An 18,844-nucleotide genomic window follows, 5' to 3' on the forward strand; every position below is an offset into this window, starting at 1 on the left:
GTAGTTTATTTTGACATGCTTCCCTAAAGCAAGGACTCTGGATTTCTTAACTATGAGTGAGTATTTAAAAATAATGCCCTCTATTGGGAAAGTTATGTAGAGGCATATGGCCAGGGCTTGAACCCAGCAGCACAGGGGTGAGCACCCACGTGGCTTTGGAACACTTGGCTTCTCCATGTGCAGGGCGAAGGCGAGAACAAAAAAACCCAATTGCTTTCTGCCCCTTCACCAAAACTATCTTTCAAAAGGCGGTTTCCCATCTCGGGTGAACTCTCGTTTCCCTAATGCTGCTTTTACTTTTGAATTACTGCCATGGTGGTCTTCACTGAGACAACAAAGCTGAACTTTTGCTCTTCACAGAAAAGAGTTATATGCTACAACTGTCCTCATTAGTGCAAATAATGGCTGATCTAGGCCTGGGAAAATAAAAGCCACGGGCCACCTGCTAGTTATCCTGTTCACTCATTCATGCATTTGGCTGGTTGCAGCATTTTGTTGTACTTTGGGTCATGTTTGCTTTGCCATGCTTAAAACCTGAGGTAAAGAGACAGGGATTATGGCACTGACAGTCCGGCTGTAACACCCATTGCTACTAATTGGCCAGCAGCAGGGGATCGTCAGAGCACTCTTTAACATCCTCAGTTCTCTAAAGAAGCAAATTGAAAGCTATAAACACAAATGCATTCCAGCTTGATACCCACAGTTTTGAAAACAAAGCTCCCAAATGCAAAATCTCAGTAACGCTAAAATCGAAGGAAAGACCTGCAGAGCCAAGCCTTGGCTGTTGCACAGGTTTTGTGAAGTGATATTTATTTTTAATTACAGCTGCCCCTTGGCGTACTTCAGTTCACAAAACTGATGAATGAATGTCTTTTAGGACATCACCAAATATTTTAAGAATGTTCCCTTTTTTCTGACTTCAAGGTCTAGAAAACTTTTAGAACGCTTTTATAACTCTTGTCTTGTGCTGCAGTAATGTGTGTCTTGTAAATCCAGTGACCATGCAGAGCAGTGCTGTATGATGAGAGAGACTCATGTGTTAGTTACTTCCATTCATACAGAAAAGGTGTGTTCCTTACAAATACATGTGAATGTTAAGTTTTTCTCTTTGGTTGCTCTGGAGTTTTGGCATGCAGGCACCTAGCAGTACAAAAGAGAGTAAGGACACTTGTTGAACAGGAACCTGTGTAAGCGTAGGTACAGGACAACATAGAATGAGAAAGTGATGTTATCTGCTGGAGTAGAAATGAGGGGGAAGTAGGAGGGAGGACTGAATGAGTGTGAATTTCCTATTCAAAAGTGTTGTTAAATCAAACATATTGACATAATGGTTTGGGGGATTGTTTGTAGCTTGAGGGGTTACTTTGTATTATTTTCTGTTTCTGTTTTCAATGTTCAGTTCCCTTCGCTGTAAAACATTTCCTTTTGTACTGTTGCTCATTGAGTTGCCTTATGTGGTAAGACGGCTACCTTCAGTTCTGTGTTTTTAGAGCTCTGTAACTGGCTAAGTAATTGCATTAGATTGTAAATGAAATAAACTTGCTTATCTGTGGTTTTGCCTAAAAGCAAAAGAAAAAAGTCTGATTAATTTTCTCTCAAATAGTAAAAAAGGACCTGTAAAAACAGGAAAACTCTAAATGCACTATTTGATGTCATTATTTACTTAAATCTCTTATTTTCAGTCAAGTTATGCCCAGTTTGCTTTGCAGGAGAGGTTTTCTATTCTGAGAAAAGATTCATAATGACTCAGCTTAGTATTAGAGTTTGGCATTAGAAAAAAACCCTGATAGAGATCGTCCTGCTGCAGTATGGCTGTTAACTCTGCAGTGTAACTATGATAAAATAAGTGTTTGCAAGAATCCTGCATAGTATTTCTACTCTGTGAGCACATAAGTGCATCTTAAAGCAAAATATTTAAGGAAATTATTTGTTATTTTTTAAAAATGCTGTAAGATGTAACCTTCTGTACCATGAATAAGCCTGTATTTTACTTGACATATTATTGCAATAGAACCCAGAGACCTAGATAATTAGGTAGTTCAAGATTTGAAGTTCTGTTGGATATTGTATAAACATGAAAGCATGAATTCCATACTTGACATTAGTCAGTGCAAGTGGGCAGTGGGAAAGATGGAGTAACACAGATGGTGTGTATGCCACTCTTAGCCACTGGGGATCAGTAAAGTACTATCCAGCCTCTCAGACCTCCATACTTAGAGATCCTTGACAGTTGCTTGTCTTTGTTCTGTTCTAGATTGCTGGAACCCTGACCCACACTCACGACCTTCCTTTGCCACTATCCTAGACCATCTTACTGCCATAGAAGAGTCTGGTTTTTTTGAAATGCCCAAAGATTCCTTCCACTCCCTGCAGGAAGACTGGAAACAAGAGATCCAAGAGATGTTTGATCAGCTCAGAGCCAAAGAAAAGGTAAGTAGAGAACAATGCTCCCTGCTTGTGCTCTCTGGATTGTAATTTCCCCATTTCGTGGTTCAAACAGGGATTATTGTTTAGTGCATCCCAGAGCTAATTTTGTCTGTGCTTTACTGGAGCTTGTATTAAGTCCGTGAATCAGTGACAGGTTATGATGCGCACAAGGGTAGAATCACAAGAAAATTAAATATCCGTATCCTGAGCTGCTGCTCTTTCTAATATTGTAGTGAGCTTCCATTATACTCTGTGCAAATTGCTGTGATGAATTATCTTGATTGTTTAGTGCATTTGGTAACTGTCTCACTATTACCATCTTAATTGAGAAACCCAATGAAAGCTGTTAACAGGAGATGTAGGAGGGGTAGGTTCAGCATATATACTCTAGTAAACATTGCAGCTTTGGTTCTGCTGGGTTTGCGTTTTCAAGGTTTTGAGCACAACCAAAATGCATAGAGTTTAATAAACATGAGTGCTACCAGGGGAAGGATCCAGTAACTGCTATAACTGAAGTCCATCTGGGTAAATAGTAGGAAACAAAAATGCTAGCAGGAATAACAGGAATGGTGACCAACAGCCTTGAAGAGGAGATGTGAAAAAGCTGAAGTTTTCTTCTAGCATACTTGCAGAAAGCACAGCTCGCTGCATCTAATTTAAGGTCTTTACAGAGACTGTCTTTAGTTGTTGGTAAGAAAAACTGCAGCAAAATCACTAGCGTAATAATACATTTGTAAGTTCACATTCTCTTGCCTGAAAATAAACTCTTAATAAGCAACCACCTTGATTTGGGCTCAGAGGTTGGGTTTAGGAGGCAGAGAGAAGGAAAAGAAGACTTTGGATCAGAGGAAAGAAGTCAACTTCTACAACAATACTTAAAACATTTCTATTCACCTATTATAGTAGCTTTTGGGAAAAATAAATTAGCTTATAGGCATTTCCTTGCTACTGTTGTCCCATGGCATAACTGTATTGGAACAGTTTTTGAAAACCAGAAACTTCAACAGACAAACAGTCAAACAATGCTAATTACACTGCTCTCAGGCTGAGTACTGTATTCCTCTTTAGCAATGGAGAAATAATTTTGTATGCTGTTCACCTATTGAGTAAAATGTACCAAGTCTCCCCAGTGATGAGCCAGGTAACAATGACATTATTAAAAACATCTAAACTAAAATCTGTCTGATTATCTGTCTGAAGTTTAACTTTAATTCTTCAGTTTTTACCTTCTGCACTGGAATTGGCCAGCTGAAGAAAATTACTCTGAGTGCTGAATTCTTTTGTCCTTGGAAAGGAGCGCAGTGGGATTTTGGGATTTCAAGGACAGTTTCAGTTAATTTATTTTGTCAGCAAGGGATAGATTGAAAGGTTTGCCATATGCATCTTTGCCAGGACCATGTCGAGATGGCTTTTGAGTATCCCCAAGGAGGAAGGCTCCACAGCCTCTCTGGGCAACCTGTGCTAGTGCTCAGTAATGCAGTAAAAAAGTGTTCACAGGGTGTCCCCTGTGTTTCAGTGTGTGCCCATTGCCTCTTGTTCTATCGCTGGGCACTGCTGAAGGAAGCCTGGCTTTATCTTTTTGCCACCCTTCCCTCAGGTTTTTATATGCACTGGTAAGATCCCCCTTCACTCCACCCAAGCCTTCTCTGTGCTAGGATGAACAGTCCCCTATGTCTCAGCCCTTTCTCGTAGGAGAGGTGCTCCAGTCTCTTAATCAACCTTCATGGCCCTTCATTGGAATCTCTCTGTGTAGGAACCCAGAGTGCCGAGAATATTTCTCTGCCTGTTTTTAACGGTTCTTACCCCCCTGAACAACACTGTTTTAACCTCCAACCTTGGAAAAAATTACCAACAATCAGACAACAACTAGAAAATACAGTGGTGTGAATTAGGTGATAGACTACTGTGTAAGATTGTCACAGGGTGAAAAATTTAGAGGTTTTGGGCTTCTCTTTGTAGTAAATAGGTAAGAGTAAAAAAATATCAAAATGGAAGATTGTTATTGTTCTCTAAACCTTCTTCTCCTTCTTCTACTACTCCATGTTCTGCAGTAAAAGTAGTTTGGAATGATTGGATAGAGAATTCCGCAGTTCCTGCCCGTGTTACTGAATAATTGGTAGGAAAGTGAAAATAATATATGTTTTTAGTAACTATTGGTTAAAATATCTTTAAAAGCTGTGTAAATCTTGATAATTGAGCTCACTCCTGCTTTTCTGTCTTCTATGCTGTACCTGGGTCACACTAGTGGCTCCGTTCCTCTGATAAGACTTAATAAACAACTATCTGGAAGCATTGAAACTAAAGGAAAAGTCTCGCTTTTCTTTGAAACTCCTTGCAAGGACTTTCAGTAAATTCTCTCCCATCAGGAGGGACTTGATTTACGGCACAGTTCAGTGTCGCTCCGGTATGTCCATGTTTGTCTTGTACTGGAGAGCCTAGAATTTGACACAGGATTTCAGGTGTGGCTTCACAGGTGGTTATGTCTGATTTTTAATACTGGTACGAGGGGCCTTGAATGGCAAGCATTGAAGTCCTTGAGGAATGTTTTTGGCTCTCAGCTGAGCCTTTAACCAATGGTGTTAGCAGTTCTGTGAGCACAAGTCATTGTAGCTGTACCTTCAGAACAGGTAGTGTTAGTCTTAACCCACAGGTCACAAGGTAGCCTTTTGTTTCTACTTATCTCCCTGCAGGAGCTGCGCACATGGGAAGAAGAGCTGACTCGTGCTGCTGTTGAACAAAAGAACCATGAGGAGCTGCTACGAAGGCGGGAACAAGAGCTGGCAGAACGTGAGATTGACATCCTGGAAAGGGAGCTCAACATTATCATCCACCAGCTGTGTCAGGAGAAGCCTCGGGTCAAGAAACGCATGGGGAAGTTCAAGAGGAACCGGCTCAAGTTAAAGGACGGCAATCATATCAGCTTGCCTTCAGGTTGGTGCCGTGTCAGGCTGTGCCAGGTGAAGTGGGAGCAACCTGTAGATTTGAGAGTTCCTTACGAGTGACCCTTACGCATTAGAAAGGATTTGATGGACTTTGGGAAAAACATACCTCGTCAGGATCAATAAACTAAGTTTAATGCTCTTGTGGCTAGCATTGCCCAAAGTCCCAAGGTGAAGGCCAGAAGTAAATTTGAGATGTTACATGTTTGTTAGTCATTGGCTGTATATGGTTTATTGTAAAAATGTGGTTGCAGTTAAACATGTTAATACGCAAAATAATCAGCTTTTTAAAGGAAGTACATAGAAAATGATGGAGGTTCATGCTCTGGGAATATTTTACATAATGCTGCAGGAGAAACTGTAATCTACTGGATTTTTTTGGTGTAGGAATCTAAAAATTACCAAAAATACATTGATAACTGTGAGACTACAATACCTAGATTGTTAATTCATACATGAACTCCTATTAACGTGCAAGTGACTTCCAATACCACCCTTCTGGAAGAAATGTTAAATATTAGTAAGGTGTTGACGAAGTCACTCTTGAGAGTGAAGATGATGTGCAGAAATACTGAATTCTTAGCATTTCTACTGCAGATCCTTTGTGCACATTTAAATTTGTAGAAAACAAAAAGCGTGGGGTTTGTAAATCACATAGTGTTCGTCATTACATCAGGGATGATGACTTGCACTATATTCTTTTTTTTCTGGGAGACACTGGCTGTTCAGAAGAGAAACTATGATAAAATTTGTATGTTACTTATGCCTTTCTTTTGGTCTGCAAATGCCTATTTTTGGTGGTGCTTAATAAACTAAAAGGTAGGGTGCATGGATTTATACAGGGATGTACTTTGGCATGTCAGTCAACACAAGGTCTGTGTGTGTATGTGTTTCACACATACACTGAGAAGATACATTTTCAGGGCTGAGTGCACATCTTTGTTCTGAATTCTGTGTGTACAATGGGCAAATAGCAATTAGCTGTAAAACTTCATTTCTACATAGATCTACATGTGCTCTTTGAAAGTTACCGTAATATTTTTTTTCTTACATTAAAAAAAAAAAAAAAAAAAAGATAATTTTAACTGTGTCTTTCTGCTTTTATTTTTTTTTTCTTTTTCTAAACAGATTTTCAGCATAAATTCACTGTGCAGGCTTCTCCAACAATGGACAAAAGGAAAAGCTTAATCAGTAGCTGCTCCAGCCCTCCTGCAAGTCCTACCATTATTCCCAGACTCAGGGCCATACAGTGTAAGGAGCTCAATGTAGTATTGAATTTGGGGAATGTGCAGTCTGTCAGTGTGGTAAGATGCCAAGATTCCATATCTAGGACAGGACTGTTAAAGAAAGTACCTAAAATGTTTGCCTTGTGTCTTGTATGTATGCATTTAGAGAGACAAATGGAGTGTCTTGGTGATGGGGGGAGTATCACCTCCTTTGGAGCCAAAACCATACTTGCCCACGTTCTTGAAATACTGCTGTTTTTATAGAAAATATGTTCCTTAGGTGTACAAGTTAATTTTTAAAAATACTAATTTGCAGAGTAGATCTGTGAAACATCGCTATAGTGTATTAAGTGACTGTTTTAAGGAAATAAGAACAGGGGCACTTGTCATGCAAACAGTGTTCCCATTATAACACAGGATTAGGCAGACATACATGTATTAGAATTATGAAAGTCATGTTAACTAATGTGTAGTGTTTGTAATGGATAGCCCTGCACTTGTGCATTTGGTTTCAAACTGGTGGTTCTAAAGAGAAAACTAGTGATGGAATAAAGCTGGAGAGGCTACCTATACTTGAAAGGATTAGGTAATGCTTTTATTTGGCATTTGGTTGTTAGATCTGTGTTGATAAATGGTCAGAATTATGGCAAAATCACTTTTGTTACTATTCCTGCTCTGGTCTATGTTTTATTCTTTATGTTGCCGTGGAACCAATTATTTTTAATTTTTGTATCTGTTTTTCTTTCCCATTTTCCACTGTTCTTTCCACTTATGAAGTGACACCTGCTGAAAGCAGTAAAACGTGGGGACGAAGCTCAGTCCTTCCAAAGGAGGAAGGAGAGGAAGAAGAGAAGAGAGGCCAGAAGAAAAAGGGACGCACTTGGGGACCAAGCTCACTTTGTCACAAGGAGCTAGGTGCAGGAGAAGAGGGGTAAGAGAGGGCCTGGAGGCAACTCGTGTCCAGGTTCTAAAACTGGTCATGAGCTGGCTCACAGGAGATTTGCCTATCTGCTTGCAAACACTTTTCTGCTTCCAAACTTATTTCCTGTACCAGAGATGTTAGAGATTCAGAACAGTTTAGAAAACTGCATTCAGTTCCTTTGCTAGTGACTGATGTTTCACTGTCTGCTATTAAGTTATTAGGTGTATTTGTAAGCAGTTGGACTTCTTAGCTGTACAAAACTCTCTCTAGTAGGTTTTCTCTGTTTTAAGGCTCAGCTTTCTGCAATTTTGTATCATATCTGAAACTGCTTCTCTCTTAAAATTCTCAGATATGCTTTTTCTTGTCTTAGATGCTATTATATAAAAAAGTATCTGATAAAGCCAAGCAAATATCTTCTCTTCAGTCTTTTGAAAAGGACATGTACCTTGAGTGAATCAATCCTGAAAGTGATTTTTGCAGAGATACAGGTTGTACCTCTGTTTCTATAGGTCATCGTTCTGTGGCATCTTTTTTTTTTTCTTTGTGTGTGTGAATTATTTATACCAGGACTCCAGTGAATCATTGCTGGAATGCTGCTTTAAACATAGGACTTTTTGGCCTTCTAAAAGATTTTGAATGCTTGGTAATTTTTAGTGGAGTTTGAGCATCTTCCCCCTGATAAATTGATGGTTTGACTCTTGCCGTATTTTTTAGCAGGGAAAATAAAATAGTTGGTTATAATCTTTATCTTTACTATTGTGTGTTCAGGTGTGAAATGCCTGAAAAATTGATGTTTGCATAGTGCATCACTATTGTTACCCTCTGCAAGAGGGCCTGGATCTATTAAAATATGTTCTCTCTCTAAGGTGCTCAAGACATGTTGACAGGACAATATGGAAGAAGCTTCTTTGACTGCTGCCTATGCTTTACCTATCCTACAAATGAAGGATAGCATTCTACAGAATTAAAACAGATGTCACGCTTGACAATCATCAATTATGTAGAAAGGCAGGAGATCACTGAAGCTGGAAAAAACCACTTCTACCTTGAAATCATGTTAGAATTCTGGGAATAGAGCTCTTCTGTTTTCTGTTAATTATTGTACAGTCTGAAGCACCAACTGCTTTTGGACACAGACAGCTGGAATGGAGTTGCTTGCAAACTGTGGTTCTGTTCTCTCTACAACTGAGATGTTCTGTAGTATTCAGAATCTTTCCTAGGGAGACTCGATACAGATACACATTTTGCAGAGTGTCTGAAACACGAGAGTGTTGCTGAGAGAGCAGTATGGCTAACATACAGTGAACCACTCCTTGCTGAGATCGTGCCAGACTGCAGACTTTAATTAAAAAGGAGCAGAGTTGCTCCCTTTAAAGACTCAAAAGTTAGTTCTTGCTATTTTTAAGTATTTTTTAATTCTTATTTTACAGGGTAAGGAGATAAAATTTCATTGCATGTTTAAGGTTGGAAAAGACCTTTTGAGTCCAACCATTAACGTAGCCTCCATCATGTTTGCCAGTAAACCATATTCCCAAGTACCACATCCACACACTTTTTGAACACTTCCAGGGATGGTAATTCCACTGCTTTCCTGGGCAGCCTATTCCAATGCCTGGCCAGCCTTTCACTGAAGAAATTTCTCCCAATAATTAATCTAAACCTCTCCTGGTGCAAGTTGAGGGCATTTTCTCTTGTCCTGTTACTTGTTGCTTGGGAGAAGAAGCCAACCCCCACCTGGCTACAGCCTCATTTCAGGTGTTTGTAGACAGTGATAAGATCTCCCCCAGCTTCCTTTTCTGCAGGCTAAACAACCCCAGCTCCCTCAGCTGCTCCTTGTATGACTTTCTAGACACTTCCGCAGCTCCACTGCCCTTCTCTGGGCATGCTCCAGCTCCTCAGTGTTTTCTTGTAGTGAGGGGCCCAGAACTGAACGCAGGATTCGAGGTGCGGCCTCACCAGCACTGAGTACAGGAGAACAATCACTTCCCTAGTCTTGCCAGCATGCCTTTGGCTTTCTTGGCTACCTGGGCTCACTGCTGGCTCATGTTCAACTGCCTGTTGATGAACATCCCCAGATCCTTTTCCACCAAGCAGCTTTCCAGCCATTCATCCTCAAGCCTGTAGAATTGCATGGAGTTGTTGTGACCGAAGTCAACAGAACAGAACCCAACACTTCATGTTATTGTACCTTATACAGTTGGCCTTGATTCATCATTGATGCAGCCTGTCCAGATCCCTCTGCAGAGCCTTCCTGCCCTCCAGCAGATCAACACTCCCACCCAACTTAATGTCACTGCAAACTAACTGAGGGTGCCCTTGATCCTCTCATCCAGGACATAGATAAAGATATTAAACAGGGCTGACCCAAATACTGAACCCTGGGAAAATTGGGGTAAAGTGAAGAGCTCATCTTAGGATAGCGAGGTCCAGTTCAAGTGTTCTCCATAATGCTGTTCTGGTAGCAGAAGTGCTGCTGTTACTGCTGCTTATGGGACTTTGAGATCCAGGGAACTTTTATCTTCATAATTTTTATCACTTTCCATGTATTCCTCACAGGAGATAATTCCAAGTTTATGCAAGAATAGCATTGTGAAAATTGCAGTGGCCTATAATTAACATCAAGTAAAGGCAGTCATGAAAAGATGATACAGTGATTATTCACACTTCTCCATTTATCTTTGAACATAAAGAATATGCACAGCAGCTGAAGGGAGTTGTGCTGAATTGCAGAGACTGGATGAAGCTTTTTGTTGGACTAGTTCTGTGACAGTTCCCTTGTGATCTTACAGTATATTCTGAAAGATATACTGTGAAGTTTTAATTGTCTTTAAACTTGGCATTGATTAGTCACAGACTTACTATGGCACGGGTGATGGTCACCCTGCTTTTTGCACAGGTTACTAATTTTACGGAAGGTGACAGTGGATGTGACTTAAAATGCTTTAGCAGTTACCTCTTAAAATCTGCAAGCTAAGTAGGCAACAGACTTTTTTTATTCACAGCAGTACTAATGCCTTAACATGGTATTACAGAACGCTATTAAGACATTAGAGATGCTGTCTTACAGTTGTAGGGAAGTTTTTTGCAATTTGCTGAGCAAATAAACCTTGTCATCTTACCATTCCTACAAAGAGGTGCCTTTGACTTCCCAGTAGAAAAAGGCAACAGAAAAGTCACTCAATCATAATACAGCAAAGTAAGTAACAACCTTCTGGTTAGTTAATCTAAATAGATTATAGGCGAGAAGTTTTTAGGTTCCTGAATTGTTATGTTGGTGATTGAAATACAGTGTAAGTGCTAGTGCTTTCAAATCATTCCAGTTCCTCTTTCCTTAGGGCACTGACAGACTCTAGTAGGAACATTCTCTTAGGTCAGCATGTTTTGAATTGTTTTCAAATGCACGCCACTGCCTAATTAAGATGATGTGCAGGAATCTTCTGGACAGGTCTTTGAGGTCTGCTTGTAATTTGAGGGAAAAAAGAAGGAGCAAAAAATAAAAGGGAAGGATGAAAATTTTATAACCTTAAGGCAAACATAGCAGGCCTTGAAATTATTCTGGTAGCTATTTATCTTCCTGTTCAGATTGAGCTGCACTTTGACAGTAACAGCAAATCTTCAGTCTGTTCTTTGCAAGGGAAGATTGCCCTGAGAAGTCATGAGGAAGCAAACTAAGTTGAGTATGTGTTTTCCCAGCTCTCTGGAAATCTCACCTTCCTCAGTAGTTCTCTACCCATATTGTAAGAGCTTTGAGATTCAGTTTTGGAGGTGTTCACACTGCTAACGTGGTTCATCTTCACTCACCAGCTTCCCTTAATATGCATCTCTGTTTATAGTATGTATCCTAGGTAGGCATGTTGTACACCTGGGTTATTTAGATCTAATGTATGCTATTGGCGTGTTGTGTTACACAGCTGAGTATGCTGTGGAGGGAGTAAATCAGAACAGACCCACACACTGATTTGCATGTCTGTTATAAAACCCTATGGTTGTTTGTCTTGACAAATAGGGTTCAGTGCTGTGTTGTCTGGATTCAAGATCACAGCAGGGCCAGAATGGTTAATGAGGATGGACTTGCAGGGCAGTTGAGAACTGCACAGGATACTTTTATTGTAATGTCTGTACCACAGTCATCAACGAAATGATCATGTGCTGAATCAAGTTTAGATCCTGTGGCCTTGCTATTGCTGCAGTATAGTTTGGTGACAAGTAGAGCATCTCAATTGGGTAGAGAGCAGAGGAAAAACTCATACCAAGGCAAAAAAATACCCCAATATAATAACATTTTTAAATCATGGAATGGAAGCTGTCTTAGAAATGCAGAGTGATGGTGGTGGAAAATAAGAATCATGAGAGGTAACTTATATATGCTTGTATTTCCCTTTCTCTTTAAGGGAATGATGGTAATGAATTACATGTCTTACCAAAAAACAATGCAAGCTAGTAATGGAGCTGGAAGAGAGCTTATCTCTGAGTTTTCTGTTCTTTCGGTAACAAGTCAATGCTTTTGTGTTTCCAGTTGAGATCAGTCAATCTGCAGATCTTTTTATTCCTTCCATGTAATTTCTGCCTATCCTAAGTGTGTGTGGCTTTTCATCAGCACTCTAATGTTTCATGTTTGTGGAGAAAGGCACCAAATTTTCCAGTTCGGACTATGTTGATAAATGAATAATAAAACTTTCAATATTGATACATCAGGAAGTTGTGCTGCTAACCAAAGTTCTTGACATACATGTCTGATGTCATGAAACTAGTGCAGGATGATGGTAATGAAAACCTTTGAATAGGGATTACTAATAAGTTCAGGAGCCTGGTGACATATCTTCAGACACAGGTCAAACTAGGGATTTGGGTTTGGGTTCTTCTCTTGGGCTTTGTTTGTTTTTAAGTAAAAGAAACAATGACATGATTTATAAGTTTAGTTGCCTTTTTTCTGTAATCTAGAACTTGTGCTTTTAACTATCTGTACTTCAATACAGTGTTTCCTCTACAGGAAAAATATTGGGGTTTATAATATAGAGACACAGCTTTGCTGTTACAGTGACTTTAGCTTATTAGTGAGTGATGTTTGAATTCATTGTTCATTTGTGTTTCACATGGAAACATTTTTGGAGGTATTTTCCCCTCTCCTTGCTGAGCAATTTATTCTTTACCTGCCATGGTAAGATTGATTGCAAAAGAAATCAAGATGCCTTGATTTAAAAAGAAAATGTTTCATCTGATTTTTGTAGTGGAGCCTTCTATTATTCTGCTTTCATAGCTCGTTAGTTATCAGCAGAGGCCTTTTGACTGCTACAGTGTAACAAATGAAGGAGGGACCTTTTGACTTTTTTTTTTTTCTCTATTTTAAGGTGCTGTAAAGATGTCAGCAAATTTCTTGCTGTGGCAGGACTTCAGATCTGTGTAGTTGAGATGGATGCATGCATACCCTAAGTAGATCAATAGGGAGTATATGAGGGGAAAATGGAAACTGGTTGTGAGCATGGTACATTTTCTCATATCCTTCTACTATTTCAGTCTGAAAGCTCTGGTAGAAGGATGCAAGCAGTGGTCATCCAGTGCACCGAATCTTGGGAAGATCCAGAGAACTGCACCTGCTTTTCCAGGATTCACCAGCTTAGCAGAGATGGGTAAAGGAATTCCCTGAACTTGGTACTCTCATCCCCACTTCCATTCACATTTGAATGAACCTCTTTCCTGACCTTCTCCTGGTACCTTACAGTAATGTTTTCATTTTGTTTGGTATGTGGTTTTCTTTTATTCTTTGTCAAGTGTCCACTTTCTCCTTCTGGGTTTTCATCTTGTTCACCTCACTGCTTGTGCTTCTCCCTCTGTCAAGCTAACAAGCTTAATTCTCCCCTAGCTCCATGCTGTCTCTCAGCTCATTTCCTGTATAATGATATTTACATGTGCAGCATGCTTACACCTTCACTTGCAAGGAGCAATCCTTAAAATTCTCCTACCTTTTGGTCCTGACTCACAAACACATAAATTTACTCTAGAAGTAACTGAGGTGTAGGTTGCTTTTGAAATGCTGTTCTGCAATTAATCCCGAGTGGGTGAATGCTTCACTAATTTCTTTCACTTTGATAGTGTTTCCAGTTACTTGTCTCAGCCTATCTGCTTTGGAAACAATAGCCTGTGAGTATTTGGGAGTTGATGAATGATGTTTGTGATGAGAGCAGTTGCATCTTTTGAGGAGAAGCTTATTTTGAAGTATATCTGTGAGACAATTAAATTTGCCAGTGAAAATGTTACATTGATACAAAGTCTATTTTCATTTGCTTTCCAGATGATGAGGACAGTGAATGTTTTAATGGAGAGGGCAAAGTGCACCCTTCACCTGTGCACAATCAGTCATACCTCTGCATCCCATTTCAGAAGAATGAAGAGTGGGATGGCCCTTCTAGTGATGCCAATGAGGAGTCCACCCCTGTTAACTCTGCTACGAGTACCCCACAGCTGACACCCACCAACAGCCTCAAACGTAGCGGCTCCCCCCCCCAGCGATGTGAGGTTGCATTGCTTGGCTGTGGAGCAGTGCTGGCGGCTGCAGGCCTGGGTTTTGATCTCTTAGAAGCAGGGAAGTGTCAGCTGCTGATTGAGGAAGAGCCAGAGGTGCCCAAAGAAGAGAAGAAGAAGCGTGACAGCATTTTTCAGCGAGCTGGACGCCCACGCAGGAGCACTAGTCCACCTTCCCGGAAGATCTTCAAGAAGGAAGATCCCCTGTTGTTGCTAGGCGAGCCATCCACATCCCTCACCCTTCTTTCCCTGTCTTCCATTTCCGAATGTAATTCCACCCGGTCCCTGCTGCGCTCAGACAGTGATGAGATTGTGGTTTATGAGATGCCTGTCAGCCCAGTGACAGTCAGGGCTCCCTTGCCAGCCATTACAAACCCACTGGTCAATGTCCAGATCGAGAGGTTCAAACAGGACCCCAACCAGTCCTTGACTCCCACACACGTGACGGTCTCTTCCCACACCCAGCAAGGTGGACACAGGCGCACACCTTCTGATGGGGCCATCAAAGGGGGTGGACTGGTTGTCAATGGGTGCCCAACCAGTGGATGCCCTTCTGGTAGCTGTTTAACTGGAGCACTGGGAGCAGGTAGGTTTTCAGCCATCTTCCTTTTCCTCTTCAGAATAAAGACAGAAGCAGTATAATTACTTGTTGCTTATACATTCGTTGAGATGACCAGCCCACAAGAATTGCTTGTGGAGGCCATCTTTACACAAATAGCTAACAGAATAATGCAGTAATGGTTTCAGTTCCAGCATGTCTACACTAAAGAACTCTCTCTGCCCCCCCATGCTGTGAGGCAGAGCATAATATTGTTTCTTAGACAAAAATGGTACCAATTTACAAATATTGCACATTCTTCTCAGGATTTCATCTCCATTGCCTTTATACACTTGTTTGTACTTCAGAGTAAATTCTGATCTCTAAGGTGAAAATGGGATCCATAAAACAGTTTGAGGCTGTGCTACTGTTGCTCCAATTCCTTTGCAAACAAGAGGGATCTTTCTGGGTAGGTGTGCTCACTGTTGCAGCCTTTGAGTGGCTGTGACTTCATAATTTAAAAGATGTTTTACTGTGTTCTTGCCCTAGTAAGTCACCAAAAAAAGGAAGGACTAGAATCATAAATTAAAATCTGATTTAATTAGCATTTTCCCAAAAGTAAAACAAAATATGAAGTTGTCTTTTGAATGGAAGTCTGCAGTAAAATGTGGGTTAATTCAGATGAAAAGTATTCATTAAAATGGTATTCATGAACATGTACAAGTTACGTTGTGTTTGTAAAAAAAAAAAAAAAAAAACAACCAAATACCACGCCCACCCCTAAATGAAAAGAAACCAGGAAGCATCTGCAGTAAGCAGTGTTAAGTGACTCTTCCAGGAAGTTGGTCCTGCTCATGGCAAACAGGTGTCATGTATCTTGCTGTGCAAGTGTCTCCCTGATCCATTCAAGCTGTTAGTGGGTAGTGTGCCCTCCAAAGGACTTGGAGAGTCCACTCCTCTGTTAGGAGGTCAAATCCATGCTCTCCAGTCTGAAAATTGAAGAAAACACATGAGAGAATGATCAAAACCTGATGCTTGTTCCAGGTCAGTGAAACAGGTGTCTTGAAATGTGTTAAGAACAGGGTAGGGGTAAAGAAGCCAGTCACTTCAGATTGCCATAATCTTGAAGATACGGAGTTTGTAGATTCTGAATGGAGGCTTTCTGCTTTGAAAATGCACTGTACATAAAGTGAACTAAGATCTGTAGGAACCACTTAGCATTGCCATCTAACGTGTTTCCCTCTTCTCTTACGTTGTCTGTTTTGGATAGGTGTATTAAAAACACCTAGTCCAAGCAAAGATCCAAGTGAGGTCCCTCGCCTGCCAGACCCCAACCTTGTTTTTCCTCCAACCCCGAGACGATGGAATGCACAGCAGGATCCCACGCTGGAAAGACCCAAGACATTGGAGTTCCTGCCCCGGCCACGTCCTGCAGCCAGTCGGCAGCGGCTTGATCCCTGGTGGTTTGTGTCACCCAGCAATGCCAAGGGTGAATCTTCTGCCAACAGTTCAAGTACTGATACTCCAAGCAATCTGGACTCTTGTTTTGCTAGTAGCAGCAGCACTGTAGAAGAGAGACCTGGACTGCCTGCACTGCTTCCTTTCCAGGTGGGTCCTCCTGTAGAGGAGCGGACACTGTTGGACATAGATGCTGAGGGGCAGAGCCAGGACAGCACCATTCCGCTATGCAGAAGTGAACTTAACACACACAAAGCTGCAGCATATGAACTCAAGCAAGAATTCTGGTCTTAATATGAAACCACTGGGGACAGTGAGCCCCTCTAAATTCAATCCTACTTTTTGCACTGAGAATGCACTTTGAAGACAGATGAGATGGAGGGATGCTACAGAGATCATATGGTGCTGTCTCTGCTGAAGATGTGTTGTCAGCTGCCTGATTTTTGTCTGCATTTGGGTGAAACTTGGCAACTCTGAGCTGCTGACTTTTGCTGTGGGGTTTTTCTGTAGTCTTCCCTGCCCTGTTACTGCAGTTTGAATCTGCAATGAGCTAGAATTATCATATCAAAGTCTTTTGTTAATGACCTTGTAGAATTTGGCACTTGCAGTAAGTATATTGGTCTCTATCATGGTATTAATCAGTATTTTCAAAACTCAAATATTACACTACAGCAGACATCAGTGTTTGATGTTTTCCCAAGGAATCCAGAACAGAAACAAATAAATATCTGGAGACTACCTTCTCTGAAATACATTCAGATCATTAGACAGGCCTGGGAATCATCATACCCCCACTGAAAGAGTAGAAGTAGCCATCTTAAGACTTCTTCATTCTCTTTTGCTCATGTGGTAGCGTAAGGTGGAACAGATGGCAGGGGAAGGGCATGGCATCTCCGCTGGTGGAGGTCTTTGAGAGCAGGTGAACCACACCGTTGGAAACAAGTAGATGTAGTTGATCCTGACTTCAAGGTAGGTTGGATGAACTTCAGTGGTCTCTTGAGGTCCCTGTCAGCCCATTTTTTTTATGACCCTGTGCTTTCAAGATGAAAGCTTATGGTATGGCTGTTGAGCTTGTTCTTGTTTCAGACTTTTGTTCCATCAGTCTCTTTTTTTCCCCACCCTGTTTCTCAGGCTCATAGTCAAGTTGCCTCAGCTTTGACAGGGGAGTTAGCAGAAACTTTCTTTAAAGATGTGTTGGCTTGCAGAAGTTACGTGTTTCCATATTTTTTTCTTTCTATTTTTTTTCTCCTTTGTTACGCCTTTTAGGAGTGACCCATGAAACCCAAGACTGTTCTTATGCACACTGGTACTTGTTTAAGGCTGTTTTGAAAATGAGGCTTGCTAGTAGTTGGATTGTGCAAACAGGAATCAGAACATCTGGATTCTGTTTTATTTTGTCACTGACTCACTGTGTTACCCTGGGCAAATAATGTAACCTCTGTGCCTGAATTTCCCCATCTGTAAATAATAGGAATAATACCTACCTCACAAGGGGAGGGGTTGGGACGTATGTAATAGGTATAAAGTCCTTTGAGATCTTTGAGTGAAAGGCACTATAGACATGTAAAACTTTATTCTTGTTCAAATATGTAAAACACTCCTAGATCTGGAGCAAGAAGAGACCCCTGTCTGAAAGGAGGAAGTCACACAAATAGTGTGTGCCTGTGGCTCAGAGTTTTCTGTACAAAGACTTAAAGTGTGTCTGTGCCACTGCAGTTATGTCTTACTGGCTGTAAAGAGAGCTTCAGTCTTCCCCAAATTTGGCATTATATATGAGGGATGTGGCCTTTATTTGAGTGTAATAGAGTAGTCTGCTTTATTGCAGGGTACAGCATGTCTGTTCATTGTTTTTGTACAGATCTGCGATCGTTTTGCTAAGCTGCTGATATTTGGTTGCAAATAATTCATTTGACGGTGCTGCCAATGCAGTGCTCGGCCTGTTGGGGCAGTCCAGTCCTGTTGTGAAGGCAGTGGAGCCGAATACTTCCTGCAGCTGTCAGCAGAGAGAAGCTGCGTGTTTAGATGTTTGTAACCTGATTTTAAAAACCAGCATGTGTGGGGAAGAACTGTACGTAAGGCTTTTTAGTTCTGTGTGAGGACTGAAACCAGCATGTTCCCATTAGTCAAGTGCACCTTTTTATTCAAGCAATTACAGTATGTTTTGTTTTGTCACATATTACTTGTTTGTCACATTCCATGGAAAATGCATAATGGCAGAATTACTTTCTGCTGCCCTCCCCATTGAATGCTCTAGAGCTAGCCTTAATGGTGCTACACTAGATGTTGAAGCTGGAGAGACTGCTGACTGTAGACAAGGTATTATGATGTGGGATTCAGGTACTTAAAGAAAACTTACATTTCTGACTCTTTTGTTAAATTTAGACCTTTAGCATTATTGATTTCTTAAGCATCCTTTTGCTTTCCATTTCTGAAAACTCCGTTTGTGACCCAGACACCAGCAAAAAGATAAAACTCATCCAACAGATTGCTAATTTTGATTGTGCTATAAATCAACCTTAGTGTAATCTCAGTAAGAGGCTGTGTCAGAGGGACTTAAAAGAAGAACATTAAAATAATCTATTTTTAATAGTCTTCCTTACCATTTTAAAAAGTCTGGAACAAAACTAGATTAGCTGTTCTGAAATGTAATGTTTTCTATCCAAAAGGTATAATTATAAATATCATAGGGGGTATCATCTGCTCTGCAAAGGCATCACCTGGAATAGCTCAGTTTGAACAGAAATCTTTAAAATCCATTTACGTGCATGAAGTGGGAGATCACCTTTCTAGGTCATACTGATATAACTCAGCCTGC

The 18,844-nt window shown here is 40.7% G+C and overlaps 1 protein-coding gene across 1 annotated transcript in view; it reads left to right on the forward strand.

Annotated features, from left to right (window-relative positions):
- Positions 1-17,844, forward strand: part of MAP3K9 (mitogen-activated protein kinase kinase kinase 9) — a 49,140-nt gene extending 31,296 nt beyond the window's left edge. The window contains exons 4-10 of the mRNA XM_008639506.2: positions 2,255-2,430; positions 5,118-5,358; positions 6,495-6,617; positions 7,370-7,523; positions 13,029-13,141; positions 13,804-14,619; positions 15,842-17,844. Coding sequence (XP_008637728.1) covers positions 2,255-2,430; positions 5,118-5,358; positions 6,495-6,617; positions 7,370-7,523; positions 13,029-13,141; positions 13,804-14,619; positions 15,842-16,323 — 2,105 coding nt within the window. The 3' untranslated portion in view covers positions 16,324-17,844. The remainder of the gene's footprint in view (positions 1-2,254; positions 2,431-5,117; positions 5,359-6,494; positions 6,618-7,369; positions 7,524-13,028; positions 13,142-13,803; positions 14,620-15,841) is intronic.
- Positions 17,845-18,844: the final 1,000 nt, after the last annotated feature.

The sequence above is a fragment of the Corvus brachyrhynchos genome, unplaced genomic scaffold (assembly GCF_000691975.1).
Source record: "Corvus brachyrhynchos isolate BGI_N302 unplaced genomic scaffold, ASM69197v1 scaffold115, whole genome shotgun sequence".
Classification (NCBI taxonomy): Eukaryota; Metazoa; Chordata; class Aves; order Passeriformes; family Corvidae; genus Corvus; species Corvus brachyrhynchos.